Genomic DNA, 17,159 nt, shown 5'->3' on the forward strand with positions numbered 1-17,159 from the left:
AACGAAACAACAACAGAAACATGAATGTGAGAGAAAGAAAAGACAGTTTTCCTGAGAGGTGTGGATTATTGATGATCCGATTATTTCCTATTCAATTAAATAAGTTTGCGGGTTTCTTCTGGGCAGCGCAGATGTCAGCGCGCCTCTGAAAGCCTTCAGCACAGCCAGGGTGTTACCTCTGGGTCCCGGAACAGCTTGCCGTTCACAAAAAGTTTATCAACGGCAACCACCGCGCGGGCTCCAGCAGACAGGTGCTTCCTCCTCAGCGGGAAGAGGATTTTCCGCCGGCGGAGGATCTCGCCTGGAAACTGATCATTCACGCTATAATGTGTGCCTTTCAGTTCTCGTCCTCTGCTTTTTACCTGCTCCTTTTGTTTATAATGTTCAAATTTAGCAACAATAGGACGGGGACGCTGATTGTCCGGCCTTTTTCCTCCGAGCCGGTGAACCCTGTGGAAGGAGATCTTCTGGACTTCTTCCTTGGGGAGCTTCAGGTGGACCTCTATGAAGGACTTAACAATGTTCTCCGGGACTTCTCCTGCCTCTTCTGGAATCCCTGCGATCACAAGATTGTCCCTCATGCTCCTCGCCTGAAGATCCAGGAGGGTTTCTTTGATGGATCGGTTTTCCTCAGAAAGACGGGCGGTGTCGTTGCCCAGGGTCTTCACGGTCTCTCTGAGGGCCTGGTTCTCTGCTGCGAGCTCCTGCACCTGCTGTTGGCTGAACTCCAGAGACTCTCGCAGACCTTGGAATTCCTTATGGAGGATCTCCAGCAGATTTAAACGGCAATCAAGGCTGGAGAGCTTTTTATCAATTGAATCCACGATATCACTCATGTTGCTGCCTGGGGAGGAGGCAGCCCCCGGGGAGTCTTCGGGACGGTTGCGTTTGGTGGACGGAGTGGCGGTGTTGGATTTCCTCATGAGGCAGGTATTGAAACACTCGTCGATGTAATTCTCCAGATCCTCCAGGTCCTCCAGGTCATCCAGGCTGGCAAATGCTTGACAAACTTTTTCAGATTTTTATTTTTTAACTTTCTGGATTATTTTAATATGGCGGTGTAATGAAATAAATCAAAAATGTTTGTTCACAACTTACGCGCCGCCAAGTAAACTCACCACACTCCTCTCGTCGGCTCTCGCGATACTACAGCATCACGTTAGACTGCTTCACTGCCATGGATCAAGCCGAAATAACATCAAGTATTACGTCCTCCAAATCCTCAACTTGTCTGTTAGACCCAATTACCACCAGGCTTTTTAAAGAAACCTCCCCCATAATTAATGATTCCATATTAACGATAATAAATACCTCTCTGGAAACGGGTTACGTGCCACAGTCTTTTAAATATGCAGTTGTTAAACCTCTTCTGAAAAAGCCCAGTTTAGATCCTAGCAACTTGGCCAACTATACACCAATATCAAACTTCCCCTTTATTTCAGAAATCCCAGAAATGGTTGTAGTTAAGCAGCTCTAGCGCCACCTACAGGACAATAGCCACTTTGAAGATTTTCGGTCGGGATTTAGACCCCACCACAGCACGGAAACTGTCCTAGTTAGTCTCTAATGACTTATTACTGGCCTCAGAAAAGAGACTACTTTCTATCCTGGTCCTGTTAGACATCAGTGTAGCCTTTGACACTATCGACCACCGTATTTTGTTCCAAAGGTTACAGCATTACATCAGGATCAGAGGATCTGCCCTCCAGTGGTTTGAATCCTATTTATCCAATAAGGTCTTACATGGTATGGCCACATCCTATATCAAAGACCTCATAGTCCCTTGCCATCCAAACAGAACACTTCTAAGCAAAATGCAGGACTCCTTGTGGTTCTTAGAATTAGTAAAAGTACGGTTGGAGGTAGAGCATTTAGCCACCAAGCTCCTGTTTTATGGAATAAGCTCCCAGCTCATGTAAGAGAGGTCGACACAGTTTCTACATTCAAAGTTAGACTTAAAACATTCCTATTTGGACAGGCTTATTGTCAGACTAGCTAGTGTTCAGAGAACATTTACCTTACTGTTAATTTGTTTAAATTAAATTGAACAACAACAATAAAGTTGTTAGTAGGCTACTAGAACTTTGAAGCTGTGGAAACTATGGTGCACTGGGGTTCTGTCCTCTTTTCTCATATACTTCTACTCTACTTCTTTCCTCTATTCTTGACCATTATCATTTAGTTCTCCGTCCCTCTGTTTGGTGCAGTGTGATTCATGTACTGTCCCTCTTTCCCACTCCCCAGGAAATTCCATTTGGCTCATCCGTGCTCCTGTACCTGCCCGTGTACCTCGTCTCTGGCTTCCCTCTACCACTGCTTCTACACCTGGCTGTGGGTCCTATCTCCGGCTCGTCTCGCGCCCCCAGCCGTCCCCCAACCTCATCTGGATGAAGATCATTTGCTGGACTTTAAATATGTAGTTGTAGAGTTACATAAGTTAATTCTTCTCTATGAGTTCTGGTACATCGCCTGTCCGTTCTGGGGGAGGATCTCTTCTTCATGTAGACACCCCTGAGGTTTCTTTGTTTTTTCCGGAATCCATTTTTTTAGGAGTTTTTCCTCACCGCGAAGAAGGGTCTAAGGGCAGGGATGTCCAGTTTAGTTTAGTATTATCCTATTGAATTCTATGCATTTATGATCCTTTTTGATTGTATGTTTACCTTACAATTAGCGGTATGAAGCCCACTTAGACAACTGTTGTTGTGAATTTGGGCTATACAAATAAAATTGAATTGAATTGAATTTTATAGTTTCATAATCTGGTTCTGATTATACTAAGAGAAAATTGGGGAATTTTACTTTTTTATATATTTTTTAATTTAATATACTGTACCCAATTTGTATTTTGTTTTAATATAAATAAATAAAATTAATCACCAGTGTCTACAAACTCTGTCTGATACTTAAAAGGTAGGTGTAAAATAAAATAAAAATTTTGTTACCAAACTTTTCATTCTTTCTTTTTGTGTGTTAATTAGGCCTGCACTATAAATAGCACATTTATCATTATTGAAATATCAAGCTGTGCAATACGCATATTGCAAAAGACGGCGAAATTGCAATAAATCGTGACCTTAAATGCGCTAAAACAATCTTATGGTAGCGAATCACATAAATCCATTCATGCACTTTACCAATCCGATGGAGCCCATTTATGTTAGATGCTGACCTCCAATGTGGTCATCTGGAGTATAATTTTAGTTATGTTGACTCTTATTTAAATTAAACTGTTGCAATGAAATGGAAATTATGTTTTTGGTTGTTTTGCTGTTTGTTCATGTATCGCAAGTTATATCGTCATTGCAATAATAATCACTATCGCGCATCGCAGGTTTTTCTCATATCGCTAGTGTTTATCTAAGGGCAATATTTAGGAAGGAACTGACTGGATCTCTGTGGTATTGTCGGCCAGGTGAGTCATTTTCCTTCAGTAAAATGATTCAAAGAATAATGAAAGTCTAATTAGGTTGACCTTTTTTGTGAATGCAGAGCATTTGGGTTTGTTTTAAAGCACCACATTTTATGAAATGAAGGTTCCCAAGAAATTTGATTTTTAATCAACCTTTAACTAAAAAAGTAAAACTCATTAAAATCAGTAAGTTAAATTCTAAAAACAAACTTCCTGCAAAAGAAAAACAAATGAGGCAACATGAACTATTTAATGTTTATTAGGATAAGACCAAATAATACAAAAATAATACACAAAAATGTTTTCCTCGTTCACACCACCCATAAAGACACACCCCTTCATGATAAATATGTCCTTTTAACGGCTCTATATTCTAATTATAGTATTGTACATGATAATACATTTCATACAACAATCAGTAGAAGTGAGAGCATGGGTTTGATTATGGGAAATGGCTTCGATTGAGCAACATAAATATGCACAGTCCACTGTTCCTACAGTGCAGCTGACATTTCCATAACATGAACTGTAGGTGCATTTCTGCAGGAACGTCACACTTTACTACACAAACAAAAAAAAAAGTTGTTTTCCTCATCTTTGTGCAGTTCTTCACACTTTATTTAGAGAAAGAATCTGCTGTGCATTTTCTCACAGACGAGCAAAAGGTGCAGTGCTGCTTACAGGAAAAGACACCAAATGCCATGAATATCTGCTGGTGAAAATGTTTGCAACTTTCAAATTTGTACTACTGTGCTCTAGCTTCACGACGAGAGGGTGCTTTTGTTTTCAGAACACCCCATTTTATAAGTGTTCATTTTTATCCGAGCTTGTTTTAGGCTAATATCCGACTCCGTTTTATTTGGATATTTAGAAACTAGTATTGCTGAACTGTAAACTGTGATTTAGTTTGCATTGAAAGGTGAATAGTTTCTCAAGGAAAATCCTCTGAAAGGACTACAGCTATGGAAAGACACAAATGACCCATCCACACACATATCATTTCAATGAACAGAGAAAAAAAACCGAGGTTTTGTCAAAAATCAAAGAAAACACAAAAAGTCAAACAAACAGCTTACTGAATACCACACTGCCACAATCAGACGAGACAAATCACAATTTTTTTTAAAATAAAGAGCATTCAGATACATATCTTAACATCGTTTTCAAATCTAATACTGTGTTATACTGTAATTACCATCTACTGAAAGCGGAAGAAGTTCTTGAAGAGACTTGCAAATACACAAGGCAAAAACCCCTCCGGGTAAACCAACTCTTGACTCAAACACACCAGAGACTCACCAGGGCTACACATATTCTCCAGTTTAGTTTTACTCCCAAAAGAAATGACCGCTTTGAGTTTATTTAATATTCTATTCTTTTTTTTATTACACAGATTCATGGAATAACACCAACAGTCACAACATGACAAAGTACTGCGCGGCCCGGAGTTCACATCTCCAGAATCGTGTGGTCACTGAAGCATTTACACGTAGGGGTAACGTGGGAGACAGACATCCATTACTCCATATGATGATAGGACCACCACCAACAAATGTTACTATATTAAATTGATTTCCATTTTGCACACATTTAGATTTTCTTACCCCGTTTACTTCTATAATGCAGATTTAAAATGTTTTGTATGCTAATCTGTAAATTGTGCATGTTCAGTTCAAATAGTAATGAAAAACCAAATGAGGAAATAGACAAAAGCCAGACATGTTGATGCTTTAAAACAGCCTAACTTTCCTGAGAATGTTAGAGAAAAAATCGTTTGGTAGAAACAAGTCGCCAATCAAAAAGCTCTGACTTTAAACACTTTTCCAAAAAATGTTCAATTGAATATTAAAGAATCTAAAAATGCAAATGGCCTGAGTACATGTAATTGAAATTAAGATGTAATAAGGGTTAACGTTATTTGCCTTTTTGTGTCAAATAAAGTGGTGCAAAAATATGAATTCCTGAATTCTGCACATGAAACCGACAAGGACTGAAATTAGTAGAAAATTTATCATATATCTAAATTAAATTAAAGTCCCATTAGTTGTCACAAACCGAGGTGTGTGAAATTTGTTATCTGAATTTGACCCCTCCCCTGGGAAAGCGTGGGCTGCACACACAGCTGCATTCAGGAACCATTTGGGGGTTTAACCCGCCATATCCAACCCCGTAATGCTGAGTGTCTAGCTGAGAGGCACTGGGTCCCATTTTTAGAGACTTCGATGTGGATTTGAACTCCTGACCTTCTAGTCTCAGGCGGACACTCTACCATAAAGCCACTGGTGGCATTAATGTGAAACCTTATGTCCCCCACAAAACCTTTTTATAAAGTGTTAGTTGGGGTATAAAGCAAGCTGTTGTGTCCATTTTTGTGCCTTTAGTTGATAGTAGACCAAGACTTTAATTGTTATGCTAAGCTAAGATAACACTGATAGTCAATGCAATTATTCCCAATGAACTCCTGGCAAAAAGACAAATTGTTATTTACCAAATATAAAATCAACCCTAATAGAATGCTTGACATGTTGTGACTTTTTAATGGCCTCTGCAGAAACATTTAGCATTTTTGAAAAGTGGAAAATGTCAGAGCTTAGCCGAGATCAAATGCTTTAAGCTGCCATGTGACACACACACAGAGACCAGCTTAAAGCAAAAACTAATACAAAAAAAGGTTGATTTGATAGTGAAATGTCTGACATAGTCTCTCAAAAATCCATTTCTGACTCATTCTCTTCCACGATTTCCCATTAAAACTGAACAATGAAGGGCACCTAATTGTGAATTGTTTTTTAATTTGATCTCTTTTTAGCTCTCCCACTTTGCTGCTCGGCCCTCTTTGCGTGTCCTACATTGGGTCGTCATAGTTGTAGGTGGGAGCTGCTGAGTACTGGTTCTGCTGTATGGCTCCCTGTGCGGCTCCCATGGCGGCCTGCTGAGCTGCCTGTTGGACGTGGGGGTTCTTCCAGGCCCCCGAGGTCCACTCCTCCTGGGCTTTACCCAAGCTGCCCCCACTGCCACGGTAAAAGTTGTGAACCTGCACAGCAACAGCGCAAGAGACTGATCAGAGACTGAAAAATGAGAGCAAACAGTGTTGAATATAAAAATGAATCTTAATATTGTGCTAGAATTTTCTGGCTCCTCTTTTCAGTTTTCCAGCATGACTTTTGGTGAGCTTTGCTTTTATAAACAAGAAAACGTCTTAATGATTAAAATTCATACCCTTTACTCACGTTAGTTTGATTTAATAACTCTGTGAAGGAAATTGTTTTATTGTTATCATTGTTTAAATGTAATTGGTTAATTGTATTTTAAATGTTAACTCAGATTGACCTTTTTACCTTTTTAGAAAACAGTTTTGTGTTTGTTCATCTGCTTCTCATCCCCAGCTAGGAGGAGGGGGTTTTACTACACACTGTCCTGAGCTGATAAGAAATACTGTTTGAACTGAGAATCCTCCCAAATAGATCATTATATGACACCCCCCTAATGAACTTTTCTCTTTGTTAGGAAATTGTAACCTCCTACTTGTGTTCTTAATAAAAGGTGCATGGGAGAAGCAGTCCTTTGAGAGGAGAAGGGTGGTGGACGTCTTCAGTCACATTTGGTTTTCTCCCTTGTGCATAAGAAACTTGATTCTTGTTGTGGTTGTTTGTTTCTTACTGTGTTTTTATTTAATGTCTAGATTAATTTTTCTGACAATCTCTTTGAAAATGTTAACTTTAAGTCAACATCCACCAAGAAAAGTATCTTATTATTATTATTATGAAACCAAAATAATGATTTTCAATGTTTATTTTTATGTTTATGAATATGATGATGATGTTTATTTTAGGCGTTACATACAAAAAATGCAACTGTGTATTTGCTTTTTTGTTTGTGAACCAAAATAGCAAAACCAATTTTAGCCTATTAAGGAATTTTCAACAGTTTTAACCATCACAAATATCCGTTCTTTTCAAGCCCTTACTTTTTTTCATTTAATATTACTTTCTTATTCTTGTTTTATTTGCATTTCCACACTCTTGTGGGCATTCACTAAAGGTTTTTATGTTCAGTTTATGACATTATCACAGCACATCCCAGAAAAGATCAAAGTCTGAGAACTTTGAATGCTTTCAAAGCCCTGCTTCTGCTCAGTTGGATATCAAGGAAACTCTGGCTGTAAGGTGTGCATCTGTGGTCTGTGTCAAACGCACACACACACACACACCATGTGAAAATCACACATTTAAAAAATTGAAAATCACAATTATTTTTTCGGCCCACACATCTATTAATAAATAGACAAAAATAAAGCCTGCTGTCGTTTTACCTCATTAAATTAGCTCTGCGATGATTGTTTTTGCTTAAAATATTACTACACACTGTATACCATCACTGTTTAGACATTATTTTAAACACACCAGCTTAAGTTCAATAGCATAGATTTAATAAAATGGACTTTACACATCTTTTTTGATGGTGATCTCTTGATACAAATGTCATGGAAAAGGAAACAACAGTTTTTTTACTCCGGTAGCTTTCAACTTTCAAATAACAGGTTCTTTACTACCCTGCTTGATATAAAGCTAAAGTTTAGGAAAATACTTAAACATCTCAAATTCACTTTGGTCAGAAAAAACAGATCCATCTAGAACAGGAAGTGGAAGCACAGGAGTCACCTTTGTGAGGACGATGACGGAGAGCGCAGCCACCGCAGTGAACATGACGGTTGGAATCAGCATGACTACAGCTGAGCCGATGTTGGTGCTGAAAAAGGTGATGGTGGCCAGCCAGCCGCTGAGGAGGACACCAGGGCAGACAATACAGTCGAGTTACACATGAGCTTAAGAGCTAGCACTGTTCTGCACAGGCGTGTCATTGAGTCTAAAGACCTGCTCCAACGAAAATCGTGTTTTTAGGGTTCTTAACATGTTCTTTTGTCGTTTTTCTGATGATGGAGGATATATAAATAAAGAAAATTTAGATTTATATAGCATTACTTAGTATTTCTTTATCCAAGTCGTTGTGAATCAGAGGCAAACAAAAAATGAGGTTGGAAAAAGGTTGTAGCTGTGACATAGAACCCAAACGCCATGCTACAAGCTCCCTGCTCCGCTCGATTCTGATGCATCCACTTGTAGACGGCTAGATCTCTGTTTGCCAGCTGCCAAACAGAGATGGCTTATTGCTCGCCATTATTGTTGGACCGGTAATGTTAGGTTGGGGTTGTGGGTAGCACATAAACGAAGTCCTGCCGCTCTACAGAAACTATGTCCTACTGTCCACATGTTTTTTTTATTTAGGCAATTACAGTTATTTGAGTGTTCATGTGCAAAAGGTTATCATGGTGTTATAAACCAAACTCGACCCCTGAAGGATTTTAGACTGATGTGTATGTCAGCAGAGGCTCTTACCACACTCCCCATCCCGGAATGCCAACAGCTTGGATAATACTGATCACCACCTGAGCCATAAAGACGAAGAAGAAGGCCATAAAGTTGAAGGAGCTGTCGGTCCTGCACAGGGAGAGATTCATGGCTGTAATAACAGTTGTGAGTCAGCAGGTAGACGTTTGTGTGTTGTGACGGCTCACACAGCTGCTTACTTAAAGGCCTTGTAGATGGGCCTAAACCAACAGACATAGGAGCAAGGAGTGAAGAGTATCAGCCACAAGATGGCCATCCCAAAGTTTGTAGCTCCGCCTCCTCCACACATCCAAGCCAGGCAGCCAATCAGGTTAACAGCTAGTGTGGCAGTGTTCACTGTGGACAAGAAGAAAACAGGAGATTAAATGGAACACGGTGTTGCAGTGACACATCATGTGCCCACGTGGTGTTTTTTTCATTTATTTATTTAGTTGTTCTTTCAGTCTTTTTGTTCTTATAACGGTTGTTTGGTGTGTATTTGTGTATATTTATTTTTCTTGTTTTAATTTACTTTTTCGTTCTTCTGTTCTTTTATAATGTTGCACAGTTAAACCTGAAGGTCAGTTGCTTGACTGTCATCTTTGCTATTTGGATGTCTTTTTTGCTGCTGCAGACAAAAGAATTTCCCCATCGTGGGATGAATAAAGTCTTATCTTATCTTATTTTAAATTATATCCTAACTAATGAATACTTTAACTTGACTGTGGGTCATTCCATACAATCTCATCTGCAGGTTTGGGGTTTTAGGCAACAATTAAATTAAGAATATAAATGTCATAATTCCAGTGACCATGAATTTAGTGCGTTCTTGAACACGTATTTAGGGCGTGGTGGACAAACAACGAGAGGCTTCTTCTTTTTTGTGTTTTGCTACTGTTTACTAGCACATGTCCATCTGCATTTGAAAGAAATGTCAAAGTGGTGCAATTTCTTTCAATTTAATACACAATGCTAATGTTTCAATTTGAAAATAAGCTGTTCGACCTTGAAAAGTAATAAAGAAAAATGTGATACAACAGCAAAAAATATGTTCAGTAAAAGAGGCTCATCAAAACACTTTTGAGACCTCAGCGTGTTCTAGTTTGTTTCTCAAGGATTTAAAGTCCCAATCCAATCATCTTTTGATCTACAGTGAAAGTGTTTCCAGCAGTCTGTTAATTATGATTCTGCTGTTTTTAGCCTAAATCTTAAAGTCTGTGTTGTTTTCTAGGACATAGTTTCTGTAGAATGGCAGGAGTTCATTAGAAATTCACCTCTGAGTTGTAGGTGGGACTGTTGTCACAGTGTAGGCCAGACCCCCCTTCCCATCATCCATCTGTTTACATGCTGCCCCGCTAACAGCCCCTCATCCACCCAAGTTAACATTAGCGGTGCAACAAAAATAGCGACAAATATTGGAGCTATCCAGCCGTACGGTTTGAGTCAGATTCCAGCTCAGACAAGCAAAATGAAGACGTAATTGGATCTATTTGTCTGTAGAATGCATCAGAATGGAGCAGAGCAGGAAGCTTGTGGCCTGATGTTGCAACTTCTAAGTCACAGCCACAAGATTTTTTAAATCTGATCTTTGCATCCAAAGAACAAATACTTAGAAATGCCATTTTAATCTTAATTTTCTTTATAGGCCTATATGTCCTCTGTCATCCGACAAATGCAACAAAAGCGCAATTTTCATCAGAGTGGGTTTTTAAACTAACAAACGAAAAAGGAACACAGTGTGAGTTCCTTTATACTCCACGTTGCATTAAACTGCACACACAATGCTTCCTTCTGCAGGTGCACTCACAGATCCATAGGTAGTAGATCCTCTTGCACATGGTGCGCTGGTGGTCTGGGATTTCATTGAAGTCTTGGTAAAAGCACGGCTTGAGGGGGATGAACCGAGGCAGGGGAGGAAAGTTGTTTTCTATAACAAAAGTGACACATACCAAACTCATCAGGACTGCTGGATGAGAGCAAGTTCTTTCACAGCTGGGTTTGTTCAAAATAGGATCTTACCAGCCATAATTACAGCTCAGTGTTGTCCTCCAAACAGGTACACAGATTCCAGACTCGGCTGCCCTAAAAACCAAACTGTGAGAAGAGAGCTGACTCAATAGATGAAGCACCACTAAAGCACCCCCATCGTGCAGGCCAGCCCACCTCGGGCCTTACAGACAGCCTGTTCAAAGTACAATGCAAAAGAGAAAACCATCTATGATATTAATAAAGCTGTCACCAACACTTTGTGAATCCATGCAGGTTTAAAAGAAATAAATCAAGTATTTTGTGGTTGTCATGGAAGTCCAGAGAGCTCACAGGACAAGATGTGGCCTTGTCGTGATCCCTCAAATTAACTTACACCCACGGGCACAGAACCATCGACAGCAATGGGATAAAAACGGTTTACATCAAGCTTGTTTAATTCTGCATCGTTTTCTAACATCCAAAATCCTCCATCTGTGGCTTTAGCAGGTTCTTTGAGTGCGTGCATCATGGTGGACAACTACTGCTAGGAGTGTGAAGGGCATCTTTGTGGCACGCGTAAAAAAGCTCTGGCCAACCCCAAAAAACGCGCGCGCGGATGGTGGGTCATTTCGCGCATCACGATGCTCCGTTTGTCTGAAATGTCCGGATGTTTCGGCGGGTGGAGGTGATGCAACGGGACGCTGAGCATCGTCGTGATGGCAGGCGGGTCGAGAAGCGTCCTTCAGACTCCATCGTTGCTTCTTCACATTCCGACGACGCCCAGGTCCGTCAGAGCTAACGCGAGTGACGGGAAACGGCCCCGTTCACCGATTTACCTCGTTTGTTAAGCGGGCACGGAATGAATGAAAATGCCGCGCATGATCGCAGCGCCTTACCTCCAGAAAAATGTCGCTGTCCTTCCGCTCGCCTAAATCACATCCTATATTCGGATTTAAATGTAAACCATGCCCTTGGATATGGCCGAATCCAGCGCGTGGGGAGCTGAAATATCCGCCGTTTTATCTTCAATTGATGGGTTTGGGAGTCAGCGGTGGTCACGTGACGCAGATTTTTTTTCTTTACGCCAGCTTTACGCACGTACCCCCACCCCATCACCAACACCACGACCCCTGATTTTGTTGCTGACCGAGACCGACCTATCAAAATACATCATCTTTCTACAAGCCCCGCCCCCTAAGGTTATTATCACTCCATCAAAACAATGGAAATATTTTTTTAATCTGATGGATTGGCTCAGTTATTCTTAATTTTAGATCGATTTAGAATGGGTTTTTATTTATTTATTTTATTTATTGTGTTTATTTACTTGTTCATTAATGAATTAGACATTCATTAGACATTTAAAAAAATATTTTTTTTATTGAATATCATATTTTATACAAACCCCACGACTGATAGAATTTGAGGAAATACATTTTCTCTCGTTTTGTTTACATTCCAATTTAAATTTCTTTTTCTTTTTTTTAAGTAAAAGTTACTCTCCCTAAAATGGAGTAAAACTATGAAAAGAGTTTGCATGAGTTGAATACTTGTGTTAGAGTTATGTAATTTTCATTTTCTTACACGCTATTATCCCCATAATATGATTGTCTCTTTTTTTTATTAAAAATAAATAAAGAAATAAGTGATCCTGTAAACATCAGAATCCGATGTCCCATAAGATTTTATAATGTCATTTATTATTAATAACTTCTGATCACTCCTTGTCATCCTTTTTTTTATCTTAACAGGTTTTTTCCTAAATGTTATAGGCTTTCACGAAAATGTGTGGACAAAATGCAAAAACTTAAATAAGTAATAAGAAGTTTATATACACAAGTCATGATTATTTGATTCTAAATTATGTCAACCATCTACTGTACTGTAGCTTACATTAGGGAACCACAGTCACCTAATAATGAGAGTAAAATATGATGCCTTATTAATTCCTCGGAAAATTCTAATTTTTTATTATTCCAGCCCCAGTAAAAAGGGTAGTTTCCTACATTTTTTATTGTCTAGATAGTTTTTGTCAAATCTCTGTTAGCGCTTTCGATTCTTGTTCTAACATCAAGATCTTCATAACCACGAACGAGTTCCTACTATTTGTTAAAAGTCTCGCAGACCATTTAGGTTGGTCTGACAGTTTTTGTCGAACGTGAAGGCAACACTTTCAAAGCTAACAGCGTTAGCATTAGCTGCAGTGCTATGAGTTGAGCTAGACTAAAGGTGAGTTATTTTGATAAATAATGCATGTCAATACAAAGTTACCTCTGTGAAGGTTTTATTAAATTTACAAAACCTAACACGAACACGGAAGTGTTTTAATGTCTATTAAAATCGCCACATAACAACAAATACGTTGGTGATGGCTAATGTTAGCTTTGCTAATTTAGCTTCTCACAGCTACTTTACTACTGACATAGATAAAGCAAAATAGTGTAACAAAGACGCATTGATAGTAATAGTATTGAAGTCGAATTGAATGGGTGTTTATTTGTGAATGTGTTGCATGTTTTGTGGTGTGTAAATTTACAATATTTATTCACTTTGTGTGCTTGCCGGTGTAGTAAACTTTTGCACCATAACAGAAAGGGTCTTGTATTAACTCAAGAGACCTAAAAATAAACCAAATATTAGTGTTTTTCTTCTTTTTGCCGTGTATGTATTGATATTTGTGGCTAAACTACAGAGTTATTGTTAAAAAAAAGAAAGAAAGAAAGAAAAAATCAAGTGAGTTGCTACCCTACAGCTGTGACAGAGTTTATTCTGACTTCACACTGGTGGTATTTTGGTAAATTTGGTAGTTGACCAGGTTTCAGTTGTAAAGAGTTATTCCTTGTAAAGCTTTGGATGCTGGGCAGCTGGAAAGCTTTAGTGGCGCTGCATAAAGCTGCTTAAGTCATTTTTAACATAAGGCAACACTTCAAAGAACAATTTACAATCAGTAATAATCCCATTTAACTTTACCCTTATGGACTAAAAAGCCGAAAATCCCTCATATTGTTACCACAAGTGGACAAATACAACAAGATAAACAGTTTTTTTAAAGACTAACCTGCATGCAATCAGATTGTGCAACACACACTGTAAAACCTTTCCCAAAATCTTTCACAAATAGCCCCCCAGGGGTCCTTTTAGGGTTCTGGTTTTTCCTCTTTTTTTTTGTCTGTGTTTAAAATGTAACAGGACTTTTGGCTGAACCCCGTTCTCATGTGTCATCTTTTATATTTGTGTGCAGTGTTGGGAATGCAGCCACCACTGCCACCTGAAGCAGTCAGAGAGCTGGTGAGCTCCTGTCTGCACAGAGATCCGGTCGCAGCAGATCTGCGCTGCAGCCTGTTTGTTGCTGCGGCACAAAACTACAAGAGGGACTCTCTGCTCAGGCCTTTTCCTCTTCGCTACATCAGCGGTGACAACAAGGACTTTGAGGAGCTGGTAAGAGCTTCACTTAGACTCAGAAGCCTCTACAGTGTCAATGCTTAAAACTTGAAATGTTTTCTTACCGTTAAAAAAAAGTCATGTTGGAAATGGCATCATTTACGTATATACACTTGGTGGCAGTATTACTCTGTTTACAAAGACTAGTTCAGTCAAAGGCAGAAAAAAGCAGAGTTTAGATTTAAAATAGAATTATTAGTCTGTTTATTTGAACTAAAATAGAATGATTTATATACTAATACTACATTTATATTTTCTTATTTATATAGTAAAACACATAAACAAAGTAGATCATTAACATTTGGGTTAAGAAATGTGACTCATCCTGTCTTTATTTAGGATTTTCCTGCATGTTGACAAAGTTGCTAGTTTTTTTTTTTTTGTTTTTTTTTTAGTTGAGGGATGTGAACTCACTGCCTGGCGTGAGGGATCTGGTGAGACTTCCGCCTGGCGAAGGAGAGCATCACCTGGCTCTCACTCACTGGATTCTGTCCTCAAAAAGCTTTGCTGTAAAGACGCTTCAAAAGGAAGAGGTATACAGATTTTTGTGTAAAAGGTTTTGTCGTCTCTGTGATGTAGCTTCTGTTGACGACGCAATGTTTGCCAGTACGCCAAACTGTGTAACCTGACGGAAAGCGAAGGGATTTCTGCTCCTGCGCCCGACTTCCTCTTTGAGTTGGAGTACTCTGATCCCATGAACGTCAGGTTTGAAAGGACAAGAGACGGACGAGACGTCTTCTATGCATTCCACGGGAGCCGCTTGGAGAACTTTCACTCAATTATCCATAACGGCCTCCACTGTCATCTCAACAAGGTCAGTGCAACGGGAATCTTTAAAATAACCTTTTACACCACATGTCAGTGAAAGAATTATGGGATCTGTGTGCAGAACTCTGTTTTTGGAGAGGGGACCTACCTCACCAGTGACCTCAGCATGGCTCTTCTCTACAGTCCTCATAGCAGCGCCTGGCGAGAAAGCCTCCTCGGCCCGCTGCTCAGCTGCGTGGCCTTGTGTGAAATCATCGACCATCCGGATGTAAAGTGCCAGGTGAAGAAAAAGGGTGAGTGTTCTTGAGATGCACGACTCACAAACCAACAATATGCAGTCCCGTTTATCTGCTCATCTCCTCCTCATTTCAGACTCAGAAATCTTAGACAGGCAGCGGTCACGAGCAAGGAACAGCGAAGGAGGGGATGTGCCGCAGAAATACTTTATTGTCACCAACAATCAGCTCCTGAGAGTCAAGTACCTGCTCGTTTACTCTCAGAAGAGGCACCTTTCCAGGTACACATCCCTCTGGGGGTAAAACGGTTGTATCTGGATGGAACTAAACTGACCAGCTGATGAAAGCGATGGAACTGATATGATAGTGTGTTAATGCTCATTTAAACAGCCTCTTTGACAATGAAAACAAGCCAATAAACTGATAATTAAATAGAAATTTACCAAAATAAGAGTCAGTAAATTAAAAGTAGAGATTAATTATAAATTAAGACAACTTTAGTTGGACAACTTTCTGTGTCAGTCACTGTAATCAAATGTGTTTTGTGACTTTCCTTCTGATTTCTGCTCCAGTCAACAGGTGTTTTGGTTCAAACTCTGTGAGAAAACGTATCTAAGAGTCTCAGGTTTGAAGGCTTTCTTTTCCAAACGGCACATTTCAGCTCCTTCCACAGATGTTTATAGGGGTTTCGATCAAAGCTCTGGAAGAAATCTTCATAAGAATCCTGTATTTTTCTCGAAACTTTCCTTTTTTGGTGCTTTTAGCTGCTTCTTTGGGTCATTATTCTGTTGGGAGAATTGCTATCTGCAGGCAACAGTAGTCTGCACATTTCACTCCAGAAAGCCTGGAGCTTCAATAAACATGTTCCGCTGCGAGCAAATGGGGGACACATTGCCATTGATGATGCACACAAATGTGTGTATGTTTTAAAGTTGCTTTATTTATGTGTAGTTGTTGTGCCCATCATTGTTGTGTCGTGTCAAAAGCGATGTAGAAAGCTTTGCCAAAGCGATGCTCAAAGTGCTCGATAAAAGGTGTAATGTCCGGCTCAGCTGGTGAACAGGTGAACTCCACTTCTACTCTCTACCTCTAATGACTCACCCCCCCCCCCCCCCCCCCCCCCAGGTGAACAGAAAATCACTTGCAACAACAACAAAAAAGATTAGTGGCAAATTCCTGTTTGCCTTTTGTATGTTTCACCGTCAGAAGAGCTTTTTTTTTCTTTGTAGTTTCCCATGAAGTCCACCTTGGTTTAAACAGCAGTAGATGACAGGATGTTACCCTTTTCTAACATCTTTGAAGTTTGTTCTTGTGACTCATTGTCGATTTTTTTTTCTTCCTCTATAATCACTGCTTCTCATGCCTACACTCATCAATATTATAACTATAAGCACAAATACTCCACAATTTTTGTTTCTGCTTGTCAAAAACTAAACAGCAACCACAGTGTATCCACACTGACCAGCATAGAATATGAAAAAAAGACGCCATCCTTCTGTGTGTGCTGCTAATATCAGTTCTTCTCTTCATCCCTCTTTGACAGGCGTTCCCGCAGCAGCTCGTGGTTTCTTAGGCACCACTTTGCCATCATGATGAGTCTCTACCTTCTGCTGCTCGTATTCATCGGTGCCTTCAACTCTCCCACCTTCGTGTCCTTTTGGCACAGACTGTTCAGGTGACGGGACACCAGGAGAGCCGGCCCGCCGTGCCTTTCTGATTGAGTCTGACCCGAGGCCAGAAGAAACACTGTTTTACGCACCTTTCTACTACTTTCTGCAGCTCCAGAACATTTTCTTCTTTTAATCAATAGTTCAAATTTCTGTTTCTCCAAAAATACACATCTTTTTAAAAACCATGTATGTTCTGTATTCATTTCATTCAAATAAAATCTTAGTGCAATGGTTCTTTTACTGTTTTTTTTCACATGGGCATCACTATGGCTTCAAAGAA

The 17,159-nt window shown here is 39.6% G+C and overlaps 2 protein-coding genes across 4 annotated transcripts; one reads left to right on the forward strand and one right to left on the reverse strand.

Annotated features, from left to right (window-relative positions):
• Positions 1-3,652: 3,652 nt before the first annotated feature.
• Positions 3,653-11,953, reverse strand: scamp5a (secretory carrier membrane protein 5a). 2 transcript variants are annotated; one of them, XM_004069564.4, is made up of 7 exons: positions 11,661-11,953; positions 10,816-10,890; positions 10,604-10,723; positions 8,997-9,153; positions 8,806-8,907; positions 8,071-8,188; positions 3,653-6,443 (listed from the first exon to the last, which is right to left on the reverse strand). In XM_004069564.4, exons 2-7 carry the CDS (start codon positions 10,820-10,822, stop codon positions 6,255-6,257), a joined length of 693 nt encoding a protein of 230 aa, XP_004069612.1. In that variant the 5' UTR covers positions 10,823-10,890; positions 11,661-11,953; the 3' UTR covers positions 3,653-6,254. The 2 variants fall into 2 exon arrangements, with proteins under 2 accessions (XP_004069612.1, XP_020559601.1); XM_020703942.3 differs by lacking the exon at positions 11,661-11,953 and adding an exon at positions 11,159-11,425.
• Positions 11,429-17,113, forward strand: parp16 (poly (ADP-ribose) polymerase family, member 16). Of its 2 annotated transcripts, none has more exons than XM_078948581.1 (7): positions 11,429-11,548; positions 14,006-14,202; positions 14,601-14,738; positions 14,813-15,019; positions 15,095-15,266; positions 15,346-15,490; positions 16,753-17,113. In XM_078948581.1, the coding sequence occupies exons 2-7, from the start codon at positions 14,014-14,016 to the stop codon at positions 16,886-16,888; spliced, it is 987 nt and encodes a 328-aa protein (XP_078804707.1). In that variant the 5' UTR covers positions 11,429-11,548; positions 14,006-14,013; the 3' UTR covers positions 16,889-17,113. The 2 variants fall into 2 exon arrangements, with proteins under 2 accessions (XP_078804707.1, XP_023811481.1); XM_023955713.2 differs by lacking the exon at positions 11,429-11,548 and adding an exon at positions 12,740-12,993.
• The last annotated feature ends 46 nt before the right edge of the window (positions 17,114-17,159 follow it).

This window comes from Oryzias latipes, chromosome 6 (assembly GCF_053564925.1).
Source record: "Oryzias latipes strain Hd-rR chromosome 6, Olatipes_Hd-rR_3.1".
Classification (NCBI taxonomy): Eukaryota; Metazoa; Chordata; class Actinopteri; order Beloniformes; family Adrianichthyidae; genus Oryzias; species Oryzias latipes.

Coding starts and splice junctions, on each gene's coding strand:
- scamp5a (XM_004069564.4), bottom strand. Junction 9,154..10,603: donor GATCTACTACCTATGGATCT/GTGAGTGCACCT, acceptor TCTTGTCCACAG/TGAACACTGCCACACTAGCT. Junction 6,444..8,070: donor CCGTCATCGTCCTCACAAAG/GTGACTCCTGTG, acceptor GTTGCTGTGCAG/GTTCACAACTTTTACCGTGG.
- parp16 (XM_078948581.1), top strand. CDS start 14,014: ATGCAGCCACCACTGCCACCTGAAGCAGTCAGAGAGCTGGTGAGCTCC. Junction 14,739..14,812: donor AGACGCTTCAAAAGGAAGAG/GTATACAGATTT, acceptor AATGTTTGCCAG/TACGCCAAACTGTGTAACCT. Junction 15,020..15,094: donor TCCACTGTCATCTCAACAAG/GTCAGTGCAACG, acceptor ATCTGTGTGCAG/AACTCTGTTTTTGGAGAGGG.